Below are 15,463 nucleotides of genomic sequence, written 5' to 3'. Positions count from 1 at the left end.
GGCGGACACTGAGGCAGCTCCACAGCCTCCTCTCGGTGGTCACCTGGAAACGGGAGCAGCTTGGCAAGGGCCATGGCCATGGCTCAGCCTCCTCCTGACCCGTCCCCCACAGAGGAGCTGGACGCCCCTCTCCCTGGTACCCGTGAGTGTGCTCTGAGGAGCCAGGCCTCCCCTCCTGTCCCCTCCAGGCAGGACATGCTGTGCCTTCTGCCCCACGGCTCCCCCTGCCCATCCCCCTGGCCACGGGGAGAGGGGCCTGTTTGCAGATGGGGCCACACATACGGCTGCGTGGCAGAAGACCCAGCAGTCCAGGCCCCCAGCTGCCTATCTGAACAAGCCGCCCAGCTCCTAATTCTGCCTAGAAACCAGCACGGCTCTCCCTGCGCGGCCACCACACCCACAAGGAGGGCCCAGTGTGAGGGGGTCCATCTTCTCCTGCAGGAGAACAGGGAGCCTGTCTTTGGGTTGGGAGCTGGCCCCCGTAGACTCCTCTGCACAGTGCCACCTGGCTCCATCTACCTCGCAGACTCCTGGCCTATCACCCACGCTTGACGAGTGGCTGTTCCATCAGCTCGGTGAGCGGCCTGCACCTCGTCCTCTGTGAGCGAAGGGTAGCAGCTGGAGGGAGAGCAGGGCCGCCACAGATGCCCAAGGGGAACCACTCCTTGGTGGGACATGGGGGCTGTGGGCAAACGGAACAGCACAAAGTCATGGGGTCCTGGGAGTTACAGGCCGGAGGCCACGAGGACTCCACGCGTGGCTCAGGCTGGCCAGGTCATGAGTTTAAAAATGGGAAAGCTGACGGCTCTGGGCCAGGAGGCTCTCTGGCTGCCACCTTCTGTGACAACGTCCAGGGGGGCTGGGGGGCTTCTTCTGTGGCAGTCCCGGCCCCCACCAGGCGGGGACAAGCCACCAGCTCCATTCCAGTGAACAAAGAGCTGCGGCCGCTACTGGCTGCCGGGCTCTGCAGGCAGCTGCTGGGCCCTGGGCTACGTTCTGGTGCTCCTTTTGGGGAGCCTGTGCCCAACGGGCTCCACTCAGATGGGGCCCCCTGCTCTCTGGAACCCACCAGTCTGGTCTCTGCCTCCTCAGCATCCCTGGGGACTGAGAGGGAAGAGCCATCCAGGGGAGGGGGGAGTGCAGAGCCCTGGAGCGAGAAGAGCGTGGGATTCAGAGGCTGCAGGAAGGCTTGGCCCCCGGCGAAAGGCATGGCGTCGGTCAGCAGGTCTGAGGGGCCCATGTGGAGAGCAGCCGGGCCCGGCTCAGCCGGGGGCCTCCGGGCGGGGGTCCGCTGTCGGCAGGAAGCTTCAAAGTGCCTCAGGATCTGGACATGGAAGGAAAGAGGACTGACTTGAGGGTTCCAGTGCGCCCCTGGGGACACAGAGACACCCCCCTCCCAAGCACCCCTGCCCAGAAAGCAGGCGGCTCGGCTGCCCGCCTAGACCTCCTCCCTCCTGTCATCCCCCCACCTGCTTCAACACTGGCCATGCCCTCTGCACCCGCCCACGGCCACGCCTGCTGTTACACAGCCGACGTCTGCGTGTCGGTGAACCTGGCTGCACGACGAGCCGGCTTGGGGAGAGATGGTCCCTTGTCGGGTGCCACGCCAGCACCTGGCACAGATGCCGAGGGAAGGAAGGGGCCTTAAACCCTCTGGTCCTTCCCCACTGCTGCACACAAGGCTTCCTCCCGCTTTCTCGTCCCCAGAAATCCCACTATGACTGGGGCTCATATGTCACTGGGTCACTAATTCTTTGAAGAAGGACAACTGAAAGACGAGCAACTAAGGAGCTGAGTTTTCTGTGGCCACAGAGGAACGGAGAAGCCAGAGATGCCGACAGCAGAGGTGCCGGGACCCAGCTGCGGGGCGCTGCCCAGACGGTCCCCAGTGAGAGTCAGGTGGCCTGTACGCCATTCAGGCGGAGTGGAAAAGGGACTCTGGAGGAACAAAACCATTGCTACCCTCCAGGAGCCAGAAAGGGATCTGGGAGCCAAGCACAGACCCATGAATTGTGACCCAGGGTGGAGAAGAGAAAGATAAGTCCACCTGAGCAAGCAAGGAGGGCTTCCCGCAGGAGGCTGCCTGTGAGCTGAGCCAAGTGGGGAGGAGCTGCATGCAGAGCAGAGCCACTGAGCAGTAAGGCAGGTGAACTGGCAGGTTCCAGGAACTGAAAGAGGCCAGCGAGCCTGGAATGCCATGAGCCGGGGACCCCAGCTGCTGTTCTAAGGGCGCGAGTTGTCCCGCACAGCAAGGAGCAGGGCTGTACAGGTACGTCTGGGAAAGGCTGGAAAAGCCTGGACGGAACAGATGTGGGACTCCTGACACATCCCCTCATCCACTCGTCTGTGCCCTGGCTGCTGCCCACCTTGGTGGCCTTGTTGGTCACAGGTCCGGGACTGCCTGCACTGAGCTGCTGTAGCCGTGGCCGGGTGAGAAGCAGGATGTGCTCCTGGGAGAGCAGGTCGGTGCGCCCCAGGGATGCAATGGCGCCCAGGGCTCTCTGCCAGGCACACAGAAGGTCAGCAGGGTCCACCCAGGAGGGAGGCCCCTTTGACCAGCTCCCCTCCTCCTCTCGGCCCAACGGCAGCCCCAAGCTGGGGAAGCCCCGGGGCAGGCCCCCTGGAATCCCATACTCACTCCCCCTCCTGCCCAGGGCAGACCCCCACTGAGGAGGCCACTAGCCACGGCGGCCGACTCCCCTGCCCCCGCACGCACCCGCCCCATGGGCCGGGCCTCACCATCTGCATGCACTCGCTGGGCCCGTCCAGGTGGCGGGTCAGCAGCTCCAGCACGGCCTCGCAGTTGAGCAATCCACACCTGCAGGAGGGGCAGCCATGAGGGGCGCGCGGGCGTGGGTGCCGGGGGCCCAGAGCGGGGGTGGTGGGGGACTCACTGTTTGATGAAACACTGTGCCTCCTCTCGGCTCAGAAAGGCACGTGGCCCACGTGTCACGGTCTGGACCAGGCTCTGCTCCTGCTGGCAGTCACTCAGGGTCATGGCCTCAACCCTGCTGGAGACACAGTGGTCAGGGCTGGAGAAAGACTCCTCCATATCAGGCCTCCACCCAGGCTGGGACCCGAAAAAGGACCAGGAAGACGCCCTATGGTGCCCACTCACCGCTCTGCCAGGTCACTGGGTGCCTGGCTGGCCGCTGAGGGGCTGTCACTGCCCGACCGACTGCCCGAGTCCGAGGCCTTGCTCGGGTCACCATTCTCCTGGGAGGAAGTCTGGGAGCTGGAGCTGCTGTCTGTCTCGTCCCAGCCCCCTCCAGCCTGGCCAGGCTGGGGTCTCAGGACTGTGAGAGACAAGACCGGGGGTGAGATCGCAGGGAGGGGGGGCTCTGACCCACCTCATACCGCCCTCCCCAGGGCACCTGGACCAGGAAACCCAGGGAAGGGCCTGAGCTCCAGAAAGACACCAGGCACAAGGTGACAAGGGACAGAGCAGGGCACCCCTCACACGGATGGCTCAGGGCAGGGACCGCTGGCCCGGGACACGCCTGCCCTCAGGCCAGCCCATGCAGACCCAGCAGCACCGGGCACCAAAGGCCAGGGGGGTGCCGGCCCGTGGCAGGAGGTGCAGGGCCTGACCGGGTAGCACTCAATTCTCAGGAAGTCCTGCTGTTCTTCCTTCACGCCAGCCGAACTCCCAGAAGCCTCTGCTAGAGGCAGAGGCACAGATCACCCTGACGCCCATCCCGCTGTCCTTCCTTGCCACACACCCGGCTCTGTGATCTACCTGTGCTGCTGTCTGCTGCCCCCCGTGGGATGTGCGTGCTGTGGGGGCTGGCCCTGGCCCCGGAGTCACTGCTGTCCTGGCTGAACCAGCAGCAGCTGGGCTGGGGTCCCAGATCTGTATCTGAGCACAGGGAGCCTTTGGGACTGTCACACCTGCGTTTCTACCCCAAGCAACTGGCAAGAAGCTGGCAAAGCAGAGTCCATATGCTCCACGTAACCTTTATAGGACAAGGAAACCACCGTAGAGGCCACGGTAAACGTGCACCAAGTCGGTGAAAGGCTCTGTGGGGCGCCACGCGGCCAAGGGAGCATGGGAAAGCATGCCGCCTCTGAGGCGTGGCTGGACCAGCAGAGCGGGGCTCCCCGACCCCATGCAAGGCACGCTGCCTTCCTCCCCCGCGTCTCGATGGCTCCCTCCCTGAGCCAGGAGCCTGCGGCTCTTGCTACTAAAGGAGTCTTGCCCCTCCCTCCCCACCGTCCCCCTCCCCTCAGCAGAGAACAGGGAGGGGCTGCGCACCCAAACCCTGGCAGGGAAAGCCAGAGCCCCCAGAAGAGTCTCACCACTTCCTCGGGCACCTGGGAGGGCTCCGGACAGCGGCTTCCCAACAACCAGGCCACCACGGCTGGTTGAAGGCGTCATGGCAGGCTGGTAGGCATCGCCCCGCGGGAGGGACCTCTGGGTGCCAGGGCTCTCAGGCCCGGGGCGCACAGCATTGGCCACCACCTCTGCAGCCTTCTGGATGGTGGAGAGGAAGGCTTCGCCCGCAGAACCTGCGCCACAGGGAGAGGGTGACAGCCCTCTTTGGTCCCGTCCCCATGCTCTCCCGTATCTCCCAGGAGGAGACACTGCTCCCACTCAGGGCCCGAAAGGTGGAGAGCTGAACTGTAGTTCAGAGCAGAGACCATGAGGGGGATCTGGGTCTTTCCAGAAGACAACTGAGCTGTAGTTCAGAACAGAGACCATAGGAGGGATCTGGGTCCTTCCAGAAGCTTTCCCAAGAAATCCTGCTTCGGTATATCCCCAGGCCTGACGGAGCCTGGGCGCTCCACAGCTTACGGCGAAACCATGCCCCCGGTCCCCTCGCCCCGTGTGGGAGCAGGGGACCTTGTGAGGTGACACTTGCGCTGGAGCTCAATCCCCTCGGCAGCTCATGCCCTTTCCCACGAGTGCCCTACAGGGACCAACCACCGTCACCCCCGTGTTAGGAAGAGGCGAGGCCTCTGAGCCAGACCTGCTTTAGGAGTCAGTGCTCCCCAAGCACTGGGGGGTCTGAGAGCTGTGACAAGAACGGGTAGCACACAGGCCACCGCGGCAGGCCTCGAGCACACGCCCCGCACACAGGGCCGGCTGCTTCCACCCGCGACCAGCACCGCGCCCGCTCGAAGTTGCTCCGTCCCAGCCAGGCCCAGCACCCTCTGCCCTCCAGCCCTTCAGGGAGCCAGGGGCTGCGCGCCCACATGTGCAGCTGAAGCTCAGCCCGGCTTCTCTCCTGCTGGTGAAGGAGACTCGCCCTGCCTTGTTGTCCCGCAGGCCCGGGCAGAGAAGACCGCAGGCGCCAGGCACACCAGCCTGGCCAGACGGCCCTCCACGCCTTGGCAGGCCTGAGCTGCCAGGCCCTCCCTCAGCCCTGCACCCGGGAGACCCCGCAGCACTCACCCGTGTGGCCCCGTTCCTTGCTGTAGCCGAAGCCCTGGAGAGCGCTCTGGGGTCTGGACTGCGAGCCCATGCCTGCGGGCAAGGCCCACGTCAGCCACAAGCGTGGCCAACCATCCTCAGCCCTGCACAGAGCAGCGTGCTGGCCAAGGACGGCAGGTGGGGAGAAGGGACCCCGAGCCCTGCCCAGAGGGACAACTCGGTGGCAGGGACAGACAAGGTCACGTACCTGTGGGAGGCAGGGCCCTAGGCGGCTGGGAGGGAGGTGGAGGCGACAAGCTGTCAGAGAACAGGGCGCTCCCCAAGTCCTAGACGAGGAGGAGAAGGACGCTCAGCGCATGCCGTCTGGCTGCTGTCCCCCCGTCCCCATGGTTCTCTGAGGACCAGGCTCGGGGAAACTGGTCCCGCAGCAGGAGCAGAGCCAGGGTCCCGGGGTGGCGGGAGAAGGACAAATGTTCGTCGCTGTCCTGGGACTGACCTGAATCCTGGACTCACCTGGGCGGCCGCCCGCACCTTCTGGTACAAGCTGTTTCCATGGAGAGGATCTGGAGGCCCTGAGAACACTGTGGGCAGAGCCAGAGAGACAGAACTGAGTACGTGCTGCTGACCCCCCAGGGGTGCTGAGCTGCAGCCCATCCCAGCCTAGACCCCCATGCGCCCCTAGAGCTCTGACCCCTGGCAGGTGACCCCGGCATGCCCAGGGTCCGGGTAAACATCCTGAAGCACAGGTCTGATCTCAAACCCCCCACATGACATCACTTCCCGGTCTAAGTTCCTATGGCAGCCACCAGCCTGGGGGACCTGCCGCTCCCCAAAACACCTCTGCTCCTTGGCCAAAGCCTGGGGAGCCCCTAGATCCCCTCATCCCACTGTCCCAGGCTGCTTCTCAGAGCCACACCACCGTCCTGGCCCATGGAGGCCGCACCCCCGCAGCCCCTGGCTGCCCCCTTGCTCACGCGCACGGCAGCCAGGCCTGTGATTCAACCTGCAGAGTGTGACGAGGGGCCCCTCTCCCCGACCCCACTGCTATCTCTCTCAGCTGAGTTCCTGCACTGGCAGCCTAACTACCTCCCTCAACTCACTCTCCACCCAGAGGGGACACAAGTGAATCTCGTCCAATTCAAACCCCGGTTCCCAGGGACTTGATGATTAGACCCCCGTTCTTTATCACGGCCTTCAAGTTCCATCTTTCAAAAACTGTGAGTTGTGGCAAATGAGATTTTCTCAGAAAGGATTAAATGACCCTAGGCTCTCTCTGTCTCCTCTGTCACACACGTGTCTCGTGTGTCACATCCCACCCCCAGCGCTGTCCCGTCTCCACCCTGGCAGATGGCCCAGCGTGCGCACACATCAGCCCTTGGGCCCAGCCAGGACTGGTGGCCGGAAGCTGAACCAGCAATGGACAAGGGAGGGCACCTGGCCCCTCCTGCGTGAGCCGAGGCAGTCCTCGGCAGGGCCTCCTGCCCCAGAGCCACCTGTTGTCACAGCCCCACCTCCCCACGGCCGGTGGCACGGTCTCCCGGGGTCGGCACTCAGAGCACAGCGGACTGAGACTGCTCACTGGTAGTCGCCCTATGGTGAGAGAGGCTTTGGTGCCGACAGAGAACCGCTGTCTGCCGCGTCCTGTGCCGCTCCACCCACGCTCCAGGGGCGGGGACAGACGTGATGACTCGCACGGGCCGCCGCTGGCCCCGCCGAGACCCACTGGTCGGCGAAGATCAACGAGCATGCTGTTTCCGTGCACAAGTTTTGGGGAGCCCACTGGGGCAAACACAAGCCCCGGCAGACACCTGGGGCAGCGTCTGGGTTTTGTGCGGTAATGCTCTCCCGGGCCCTGAGTGCCTACCCTCATTCAGCCCTGCCCTCCATGAAGGGCCAACAGTGGTCTCGGGGTGTGGGAGGTATCCCAGCACCTGGCGGGTGGGATGTGCTGCATAACTGTGGAGGGTCCCTGGTGAGCACCAGGTGCCAAGAGCCACTCAGTCCCCCTCCCTGGTGCTCCCTTCTCAGGGACAGCTCAGTGGGCACAGTTCTTGCCTGAAGGCCAAGCCCTGCGTGTGGTGGGGTCTGTGGGTGCTGTGCCCCCGAGACCACCAGCGGCCAGAACTCCTGCTTTACCTGAGGGGAAGGCCTCAGGCTACATCCCCCCAAGTCCTAGTCAGGGAGAAAGATGTATGACAGCCCCTGGCCTGAGTGCAGGTGGGGGTGAGACACGGAGTTAGACCACGACAGGCCAGAGCCCCACCCCTCCTGATGGCCTCCCACAGACCTTCTGAAGCAGAAGCTCGTAGCGCTCCCTGTCTCGGGCCCTGAGGAGCAGCCCTGGTAAGGAGACAGAGCCTGTGACATGGGAGACGGCACAGAGGCCTGCAGAGTGCCTCTGGTATGCCAGGTACTAGAACAGGCAGGACAGGTCTCGGCCGCCAAGGCCTGGCAGGGCACACAGGCAGAAACAAGCCACTCTGCCCCATGCGGCAGGTGCAGCAAGGGCCAAAAGGGGAAGGCGCAGGTCAGAGAAGGTGGCGGCTGGAGTATGGGGTGCTGGGGAGAAGACCGGAGCTGCGGGGGGGTGCCTCTGGCGGTCGGCTGAGGGACCCTGGCTGCTCTCTCCCCTGTGCCCGGTACCTGCAGCTTCCTGGATGAAGGCGGGGTTGCGTTTGAGGATGAGCAGGGAAGACGAGGAGCCGTGACCACACAGGTGGAGCAGGATCTTCAGCACCTGGGGGACAGTCACACAGGGCAGCACAGCCCAGAGGGCAGCCTACACCCACTCGCTGCGTCCTCCTGCTTTGCCAGCCACCGGCGGGAGCCGGGGCCCCAACCCAGGGGAGGGTCTGCGGGGGCCGTGCAGGGACTCACCTTGAGCTTCACTCGGCCAGAGCCACTGTGCAGACGGTTCAAAAGGTACTCCAGGAGGCACTGACTGCTGCCCAGGGACTCGTGGGAGATTTCTGGTAGGCGCTTGGGTTAGGGAAGGAGCGAGCTGACCCCAGGTCACACTAGGGCCTGGCTGGGGAGAGAACCAGGCCTCCCTGCCACTGGACTTCTCATGAGTCCTCCCGCAAACACCCACCCCAGGTCCCGGTTTCCAGAGCTTGGGGCTTCCAGGGCCTCCTGGGCCCTGCAAGGTCAGTAATGAGGCTTCTGGACCCACCCACACTTGGTCTCTACAGTAAAGGAGCTGTGGACCTCCTCCGGACAGGAGAAGCTGCTCCAGGGCCCTGCACGTGGGTAACGACGAAGGATACTGGCGATCTCCTCAAACAAGTAGCCCGGACACGGGACATCATCATCTGATGTTCCCTTCAGGAGAATCGGGAGCTGAAAGGGAGCGAGCGAGAGTCCTGAGAAGTGAGCATTACCGGGCTAAAAACCGAGACACCCATTCCCACCTTGTTCCGCACCGGGGGGAGCGTGAATCTCGGTGAGGACGCTGGACGCACAACGTCAGGGACACGTGGACTCCCTGAGGCGCTTACTGTGGACTACAGTTTGAATCACAGCTGTCCGGGGTCCCAAGGACAGGTGCCTGGAAGTCGTGTGAGGCTGCGTACGTGCCCTACTCGCGCTATTTGTCCACCAAGACCCAAAAGGGAGCTGGAGAGACTCGTAGAACCCTCGGCACAGAGTAGAGGTTCTGCACTGACAGAACTGAGGGGCCAGCCCCGTGAACACCTGCCTGAGAGAGCTCAAGGCCGCCAGCAGAACCCGCTTGTGTCCTGGGCACACCAACGACAGGCCCCGTCCTCCGCTTCTTGAAGCACTTCCTGAGAAAGGCTCACGATTGTGAACCCGGGTCTCCTACAAGTCAGGAGGTCTTTCTCAAGGGACTGAAGGCCCCTGGAAGCTAAGGATTAGGAAGGACAGGGCCCGCCTCCGGCCGGCGCGGGGATGGGACCCTAACCCACACACAACTGCTGAGTTGCCCGGACGCTGCCCAGCCCCACTCCTCCCTCGGTGCTCCTGGCACGGACTGGACCCGAGCTCAGCGCTTTCCCCCGGGCTAGGGACGTCCCGGGTGTCCGGCTAGGTTTATCTGGGACATTCTCCGGGGCTGTGTTTTTCTGCAAAGCTGCTTTGGGCTGGGCAAGAAACCAGAAACCGGGGCTCCCAGCTGCCTTTCCAGTTCGGGTTCCGTCCCCGGGGCCGCACTGCCCCCGGTGGGTCAGACGCAGGGTCGGCGTGACCTGTCCACGCCGCGTCCCTGGGGACGGAGAGGGCCGGTGGGGGACGGCAGAGTTGCCGAGCCCGGGAGAAAACCCCGGCAGGGGCCGAGCGGGCGCTGGGTGGGGCCGCGGCCGCCCGCACTCACCCGGTGCAGGAAGCTCAGACGGTCCCGCAGCGGCGGCGTGGCCGCCATGATACCGGTCACCTTCCGGCCCCGCCCGCGGGCGCGGCCCCGAACCCCCTCCAATCACCGAGCGCGCCTGGCCCGGATGGCCAATCGCTCGCGTGGGGCGGGTCCCGGCGCCGACTTCGACAAACAACTTGAGCCTGAGCCAATCCGAAGTCTCAGATCCAAGACAGACAAATCCAGGAGCCACTTGCAGAGCTCGGGGAGATCGGGCACCGTCCCGGAAGAGGGGCGGGGGCTGGGGAAGCCTGGCCAGTCAAGAAGCGCAGGGAAGGCCGCGGGCGGAAGAAGCGCCTATCGAGCCGCAGGGCGCCGGAAGAGGATGGACCTAAGATGGCGGCGCCCATGGGTGCCAGGAGGAGCCTCTCATGTCGGGGAACGGAGCGGTGTGGGGGCGCGTGCGAGGCCGCCTCCGCGCCTTCCCCGAACGCCTAGCGGCCTGTGGGGCCGAGGTGAGGAGTTGCCGGGCGGGGCAGTGCCTACGGGACAGGAAGGGCCTGCGCGGGTGGGGCGGTGACCGACGGGGCGGGGCGCGGGCGGGGTCTGCCCCGGGTGGCCGGCGGGCGCGGGGGCCGCCGCGATCCTCGCCTTCCACACCCGCCCCCAGGCAGCAGCCTACGGCAGGTGCGTGCAGGCGTCCACGACCCCAGGCGGCCGCCTGACGAAGGACCTCTGTGCGCAGGAGTTCGAGGCCCTGCGGAGCTGCTTCGCTGCGGCGGTAGGTGTGCGCCTCCCCTGCTCTCTCCCTTGCCAGCCCCACCTTAGGGAGGGACAGCGGGACCCGCGCTGGACCGCCGGCCTGCTTTCCCTTGCCGTGCGTTCGGTGCCGGGCGCCGCGGAGCTCGCGTGTGTCGGATGCGGGTGGCGGCCGTGGCGGGCGCGCGGAACCGCCCTATAAGTCCGTATGGTGCCGTGGCCGGGCCGTAGTGTCCAGACGAACCCCGGGCGCCTCGGCACCTGCGGTCTTAGCTTCCCGGGTGATTAGGGCCCCTCGGGTGTGCTGTGCGCGCGGTGACAGCCCCGGGCCTGAGGGCACCCCCGACCGCCGCGAGGGTGGGAGGGGAATCAGCAGGTCCCTCTCCTGGGCTGGTCAGCCCTCGCTGGCCCCGGAGTGGGCCGTGGTGGGAACGGTCGGACTCTCACCGCTCCCTTCTGTTTCTGAGGCATCAGATTCTGATCCCCGTCGGATCGGATGCCGAGCCAGTGAAAGTCTGTGCATATCGCCAGCCCCAGCAGAAGTGAAGAATCACAGTGTATGGAGCAAGTGGGTTTGGAGGAGATGCAGACACGCCCAGGGAACCTGGATGGGGGTTCCAGGTGGCATGAGGAGGGGACTGCCTGCGATGCAGGTCCTGGCCTGGTGCCCTGATCCAGTGGGTCTGGGTTGGGCCGTGACGCCAGTGACCAGATGTGTTCTCCGGAGCTGCTGGTGCAGAGAACTGGATAGCAGACTGGGCAGCTGGGTGAGCTCGGCAGCAATCAGGGAACCTGAGGCCATTCCCTGACGTTCCGCGATCATCCTGAGTGGAGTGGCTGGCTGTGGCTTGGCTGCTTCTCCAGGGAGAGGACAGTGCACGAGCGGCCTTCCCCCTCGGACTTATAGGGCGCTTCCGTGCGCCCGCCACGGCCGCCACCCGCATCCGACACACGCGGGCACACGAGCTCCCTGGTGATTACAACGGCCGAGACACTCTGGCCTCGTCCTGCCCCCGCCGCCAGTCATCCCTCGTCACCAGCCTCCAATCTGACTTGGGCCGTTCACCCAGGGTCGCAGCTGTCCTCTGGGCGGCTTCCTTGTTTTACAGCCCTCCCCGGGGGACGAGGGGTTACCGCTTGGAAGAATTTACGTGTAAGACATGGATCAGACGTGTCAGTTACACACAGGTCTTTCTGTACCACGTTTTGTGGTTAGGAGTTACCTGTCAACAGGCATCTTTACTCGCCTTTGCGGCGATCACATAAAGACGTCCCCACGGTGTGCGCCCCGCGTGCTGGAGCTGTTCACGGAAGACGACTGAACTGCGGCCCGGGAACTAGGTGCTTGAGTGTTTCTCACCACGAGGACTTGCATGGAGGAGCGCGTTTTTGCCTGTTCTGCTGTAGTCCACGGCACTTGTGGGGAGTCCGTGAGGAGGCAGAAAGGGCGATGGGCTCCTGTCCAGCCAGCTGTCCCGGGGAACAGGTGTTTCGGTGCTTCACCGCAGTGTTCTCTATGAGAAGTGCCCTCTGCCTCTCAACCACCGAGCGTGGTGTGCGTGTGCGTGTTGGGGGGTTTGTCTGCAGTGCTTGGTCCAGGGGGGTGCGGCTTCGGGGGCACACTGCCGCGGAGCAGATAGAGCCCCTTGGCCTGTGGCAGCGTCGAGGAGCCGAGCCCCCTGCCACGCATCCATGCCGGCTGGCGTCCGTGGCCAGACTCTCGGTAAGGCGTTTGCTGCCAGGCAGCATTTGGTGGGGTGGTCTTGTTCTGCGGTCTCATCTAACTTTACTCGTTCATACCAAATCCTTTCTCTTCCAGGCCAAGAAGACCCTGAGGGGAGGCCTTTAGGATGGACGAGCCAGCGCAGCACGTGCCCGAGGGAGCAGAGCCAGGCGCCTGGTGCTGACGGCCCCAAGGACAAACGTCTAAAACATCTGAGGGTTTTAGAGCTGAAAGGACAGAGGGCATGTCAGGGCGAGTTGTGGGCAGAGGGCGAGTTGGTTTTCGTGCATCGTGTGTGTGTGACGATTTGGGTTAGAGTAAGACACAATGAAGCGACAATAAAGACCGTGACAGACCACGCAAGAGCCCCGTTGTGTTGTATGCAGAGTGTGTGCCGGCCGCGCTCCGACACGCTGCTCAGGATTCTCACCTTTTAAAGAATTTTCATCCAGAATAGCTTATCTGAACTTAACAGAGCCACCAGACGTAGCTAGCAGTTTACAGGACGTACCAGAGCCACGAGAAAAAGAGCCACGGGTAGGGGAGCCACCTCAGGTGGTTTTTCTAGACTTAAAGGCAAGAAAGGAGGGGGCTGCCCTTCTAGAGGCACCAGCCGGCCCAGGGAGGGTCTGGCTGAGGAGCCCAGCGGTAGTGACACTGTGGGGCACCTGCCCTTCTGCCGCCCCCTCAGGTCAGAGCCCAAGCCCTCCTGACTTTCCCTGTCCCCCACCCCAGCCCCTCGACCTGAGAATGAAATCGGATGCAGCATCTTGCCCGTGCACACATACACATACACAGGTGTGTGCACAGCTCAAGGAGTCCTCAGGTCTGGAGCGCCGCCCGCTGGACACTTGGGGACAGTGCTCCAGGAGCCCCTCCGAGGGACGTGGTCACCCCGGCCTGCCAGAGTCCAGCATCCATGCAGTGATGGGGGGGCGGTCTGCACCCTGACCCCACACACACCAAGGGCCGGAGCAGGAAAGGGCAGGCCTGGGAGCCGAGCGCTCTTCACCCCGATGCTCCTCCCTCACCCAGCTCCAAGGGTGGCTTCTCCAGACCCTCAGTCTCTCCACTCTTTTTTCGGCAGCCTCGGTGGGTCTCTGCTGGGCACAATGGCTCCAGGCCCCTTCCCAGTTCTCCAGCCTCCTGTGTCCCTCCCCTTCGGGCCACACACCAAACTCCCTTCCAAGTTCCTTGGCCTTTATCCTTGCTTTCGGGCTTCCCCAAACTCACGCCATCTTCAAGACCACGTTTCTGAGGGAAATGCCCCAGAACTGGTGTCTGGATGTGGCCGTTCCTGCAGCTGCACCATCACATACAACCCTCACGTGCCTCTGGATCGTCACCTCAGTCCTCGGGCAGCATCTGGACTCTCGGGGCCTGGCTCCCACCGGCCCGTCCGGGCTTCCCGACCCTGCCCTAGAACGGGAGCCCTCGTAGGTAAGATCCTAGCCCAGTCGCCCAGGGCAGCTGCCCACAAGGAAGGTCGCCCGCGGACGGCCGTGCTTGCTGCGGCTCCGGCTGGACCGCTCACTGCACCTGCCGGTCTTGGCGCCAGAAGTCTGTGGTCAGAAGCCAAACCACCTGTGGTTCTGGCAAGGTGACCCCACCCCGAAGTCCCGGGTTCCCTGAGGGGCTGCAGGCTGGGGAGGCTGGGAGTGTGTGAACTGGGACGAGGACCCCGAGTGTTTGGGGGAGCGGGACTGGGTGCCCCGTTCTGAGGAGGACATGACCTTGCAGATGGCAGGAGGATGCCCTGACCTCCGGAAGACCTGAAACTTGGGTCAAGGTAAGACACCCAAGTAAATACACCCAGAAATAGAACCCACTCTAAAAATTTATTAACAAACGGAGTTCCAGTCTAGGGAAATGTCCAGAAGGCGTTTTCCCACTGAGTATGGTTTGTTTGGAATTGTTTTTACTTAAGCACAGGAAGCACCCCAAGACCCATCCTCCTTTCTCAGGGGCTTTCCGCTGCAGGAGCAGTGCCCGTCTGCTCCTGTCCCCCCAGCACCGGCCCCTGGGGTCAGGAGAAACCAGCTCTGCCTTTCGTTACTCGTTTCTAGTCGTCAGGCCGTCTGAGGACGCAGGAAATACGATAAACAATAAATGTAATTTCAAAGGCACAGGGGAAGTCGAGGCCAGACGCCATGGCTGGAGCTGCCGTGACGGCAGCTGTGGTCCTTCACGTGCCCGGGCACCTCTGGCCAGCGGTCCGCCAGCAGCCACGCCCAGGGCCCCTGGCGGCAGGGTCTGGCGCACACCCGCCCTCAGAGCTCGGGAACAGAGCTGGCATGAGCCCTGGGCTTGCAGATGGGCAGCCCACCACGGTTACACCTGCCCACCGGCCCGGGGGCCAGGGGGTGACCACCGGCTCTCCTGTTCCTTGAAAACAGAACACCACAAACGCCACCCAGCTGCTCACAGGGTCTTTTCGGGGCCACCCTGAGGTCTGGTCAGCAGACGTCCTTTCACGACCACCGGCACAGCTCCACACTGGCTGCACGGACCAGACAGCGTGACGTTTCTGACTCGTAAAACAACTTTATAGTTTGGGAAAGCAGAGGGAGCGTGACAAGGGAAGAGGCGGGTGCACACTCGGGCAGCCTTCTGACCCCCGGGACGCCCGCAGCCCCGGCCCCATGCCCCGCAGACACGAAAGTGCGTCCACCAAGCCGCTGCGTGGAGGCAGTTCATTACGGTTCTCCGCGACGCTCGGGGCATCACATTCACAACGACCGTTTAGAGACAGCGGGAGTCTGGTGCATGGTGGGCCCTCACGGTGGCCCGCGTCCGCGTCGGGGCCGCGCTCCCCGGCCAGCCGCTCCCAAGGTCCAACCGGACGCTGCATCGTCTGAGTCCTGGTGAGCTCAGTCACTCGGACAAGTTTAAGATGCGGGATGGAGAAGGCACAGGCCGTCTGGACAGTGAGGCCATGCTGAGAGGCCTTTCAGGCCCCCAGCCACAGTGTGACCTCTAACTCCGTGCCCACGTGGCCCCAGCGTGGCTGCGTGAGACCCGCTGACCAGGAGGACGGCGGTCGCTAGTGGCTGCTCAGGGTTCCTCTGGGGCCCCAGCCAGCTGCTTCACCTGGCGGCCGTGGACCACCCGTAAAGCGCCCCCCGCGGCCTGGTGGAGCTGGGTCTCTAGTGCGCTGCGGAGGTCGTTGACCTGCACATCTGGGAGAGGGTTAAAGCTGATGATGACCCTGTCCCTTGGGGCCAGGTCCCCCCCTGCCGCAGGAGCCGCATCCCGCCGTCTCCTCCTGAGGTCAGAACCAGCCTGGACTTTGAGGTCT

The 15,463-nt window shown here is 64.0% G+C and overlaps 2 protein-coding genes across 13 annotated transcripts; one reads left to right on the top strand and one right to left on the bottom strand.

Moving 5' to 3' along the window:
• Nucleotides 1–6: 6 nt before the first annotated feature.
• Nucleotides 7–9,787, bottom strand: TEPSIN (TEPSIN adaptor related protein complex 4 accessory protein). 3 transcript variants are annotated; one of them, XM_040640046.1, is made up of 13 exons: nucleotides 9,705–9,787; nucleotides 8,641–8,713; nucleotides 8,252–8,343; nucleotides 8,018–8,111; nucleotides 5,888–5,955; nucleotides 5,622–5,700; nucleotides 5,396–5,467; nucleotides 4,300–4,509; nucleotides 3,119–3,296; nucleotides 2,895–3,011; nucleotides 2,740–2,818; nucleotides 2,367–2,501; nucleotides 7–1,324 (listed from the first exon to the last, which is right to left on the bottom strand). In XM_040640046.1, exons 1-13 carry the CDS (start codon nucleotides 9,750–9,752, stop codon nucleotides 776–778), a joined length of 1,794 nt encoding a protein of 597 aa, XP_040495980.1. In that variant the 5' UTR covers nucleotides 9,753–9,787; the 3' UTR covers nucleotides 7–775. The 3 variants fall into 3 exon arrangements, with proteins under 3 accessions (XP_040495980.1, XP_040495982.1, XP_040495983.1); XM_040640048.1 differs by having other exon boundaries at nucleotides 2,895–3,008; XM_040640049.1 differs by having other exon boundaries at nucleotides 4,315–4,509.
• A 246-nt stretch (nucleotides 9,788–10,033) lies between these two features.
• On the top strand, nucleotides 10,034–12,523 carry NDUFAF8 (NADH:ubiquinone oxidoreductase complex assembly factor 8). Of its 10 annotated transcripts, XR_005837299.1 has the most exons (4): nucleotides 10,034–10,198; nucleotides 10,354–10,575; nucleotides 11,389–12,165; nucleotides 12,262–12,404. XR_005837299.1 is itself a non-coding variant. In XM_040640040.1 (3 exons), exons 1-3 carry the CDS (start codon nucleotides 10,115–10,117, stop codon nucleotides 11,249–11,251), a joined length of 534 nt encoding a protein of 177 aa, XP_040495974.1. In that variant the 5' UTR covers nucleotides 10,035–10,114; the 3' UTR covers nucleotides 11,252–11,532. The 10 variants fall into 10 exon arrangements, 9 of the variants coding, with proteins under 9 accessions (XP_040495974.1, XP_040495973.1, XP_040495978.1 ...); XM_040640040.1 differs by lacking the exon at nucleotides 12,262–12,404 and having other exon boundaries at nucleotides 10,035–10,198; nucleotides 10,354–10,468; nucleotides 10,917–11,532; XM_040640039.1 differs by lacking the exon at nucleotides 12,262–12,404 and having other exon boundaries at nucleotides 10,036–10,198; nucleotides 10,354–10,464; nucleotides 10,910–11,532.
• Nucleotides 12,524–15,463: the final 2,940 nt, after the last annotated feature.

The sequence above is a fragment of the Ursus maritimus genome, unplaced genomic scaffold, assembly GCF_017311325.1.
Source record: "Ursus maritimus isolate PB19 unplaced genomic scaffold, ASM1731132v1 scaffold_24, whole genome shotgun sequence".
Classification (NCBI taxonomy): domain Eukaryota; kingdom Metazoa; phylum Chordata; class Mammalia; order Carnivora; family Ursidae; genus Ursus; species Ursus maritimus.
Note: the sequence above shows the minus strand (reverse complement) of the source record. Positions and strands in the feature narration are given on the sequence as shown.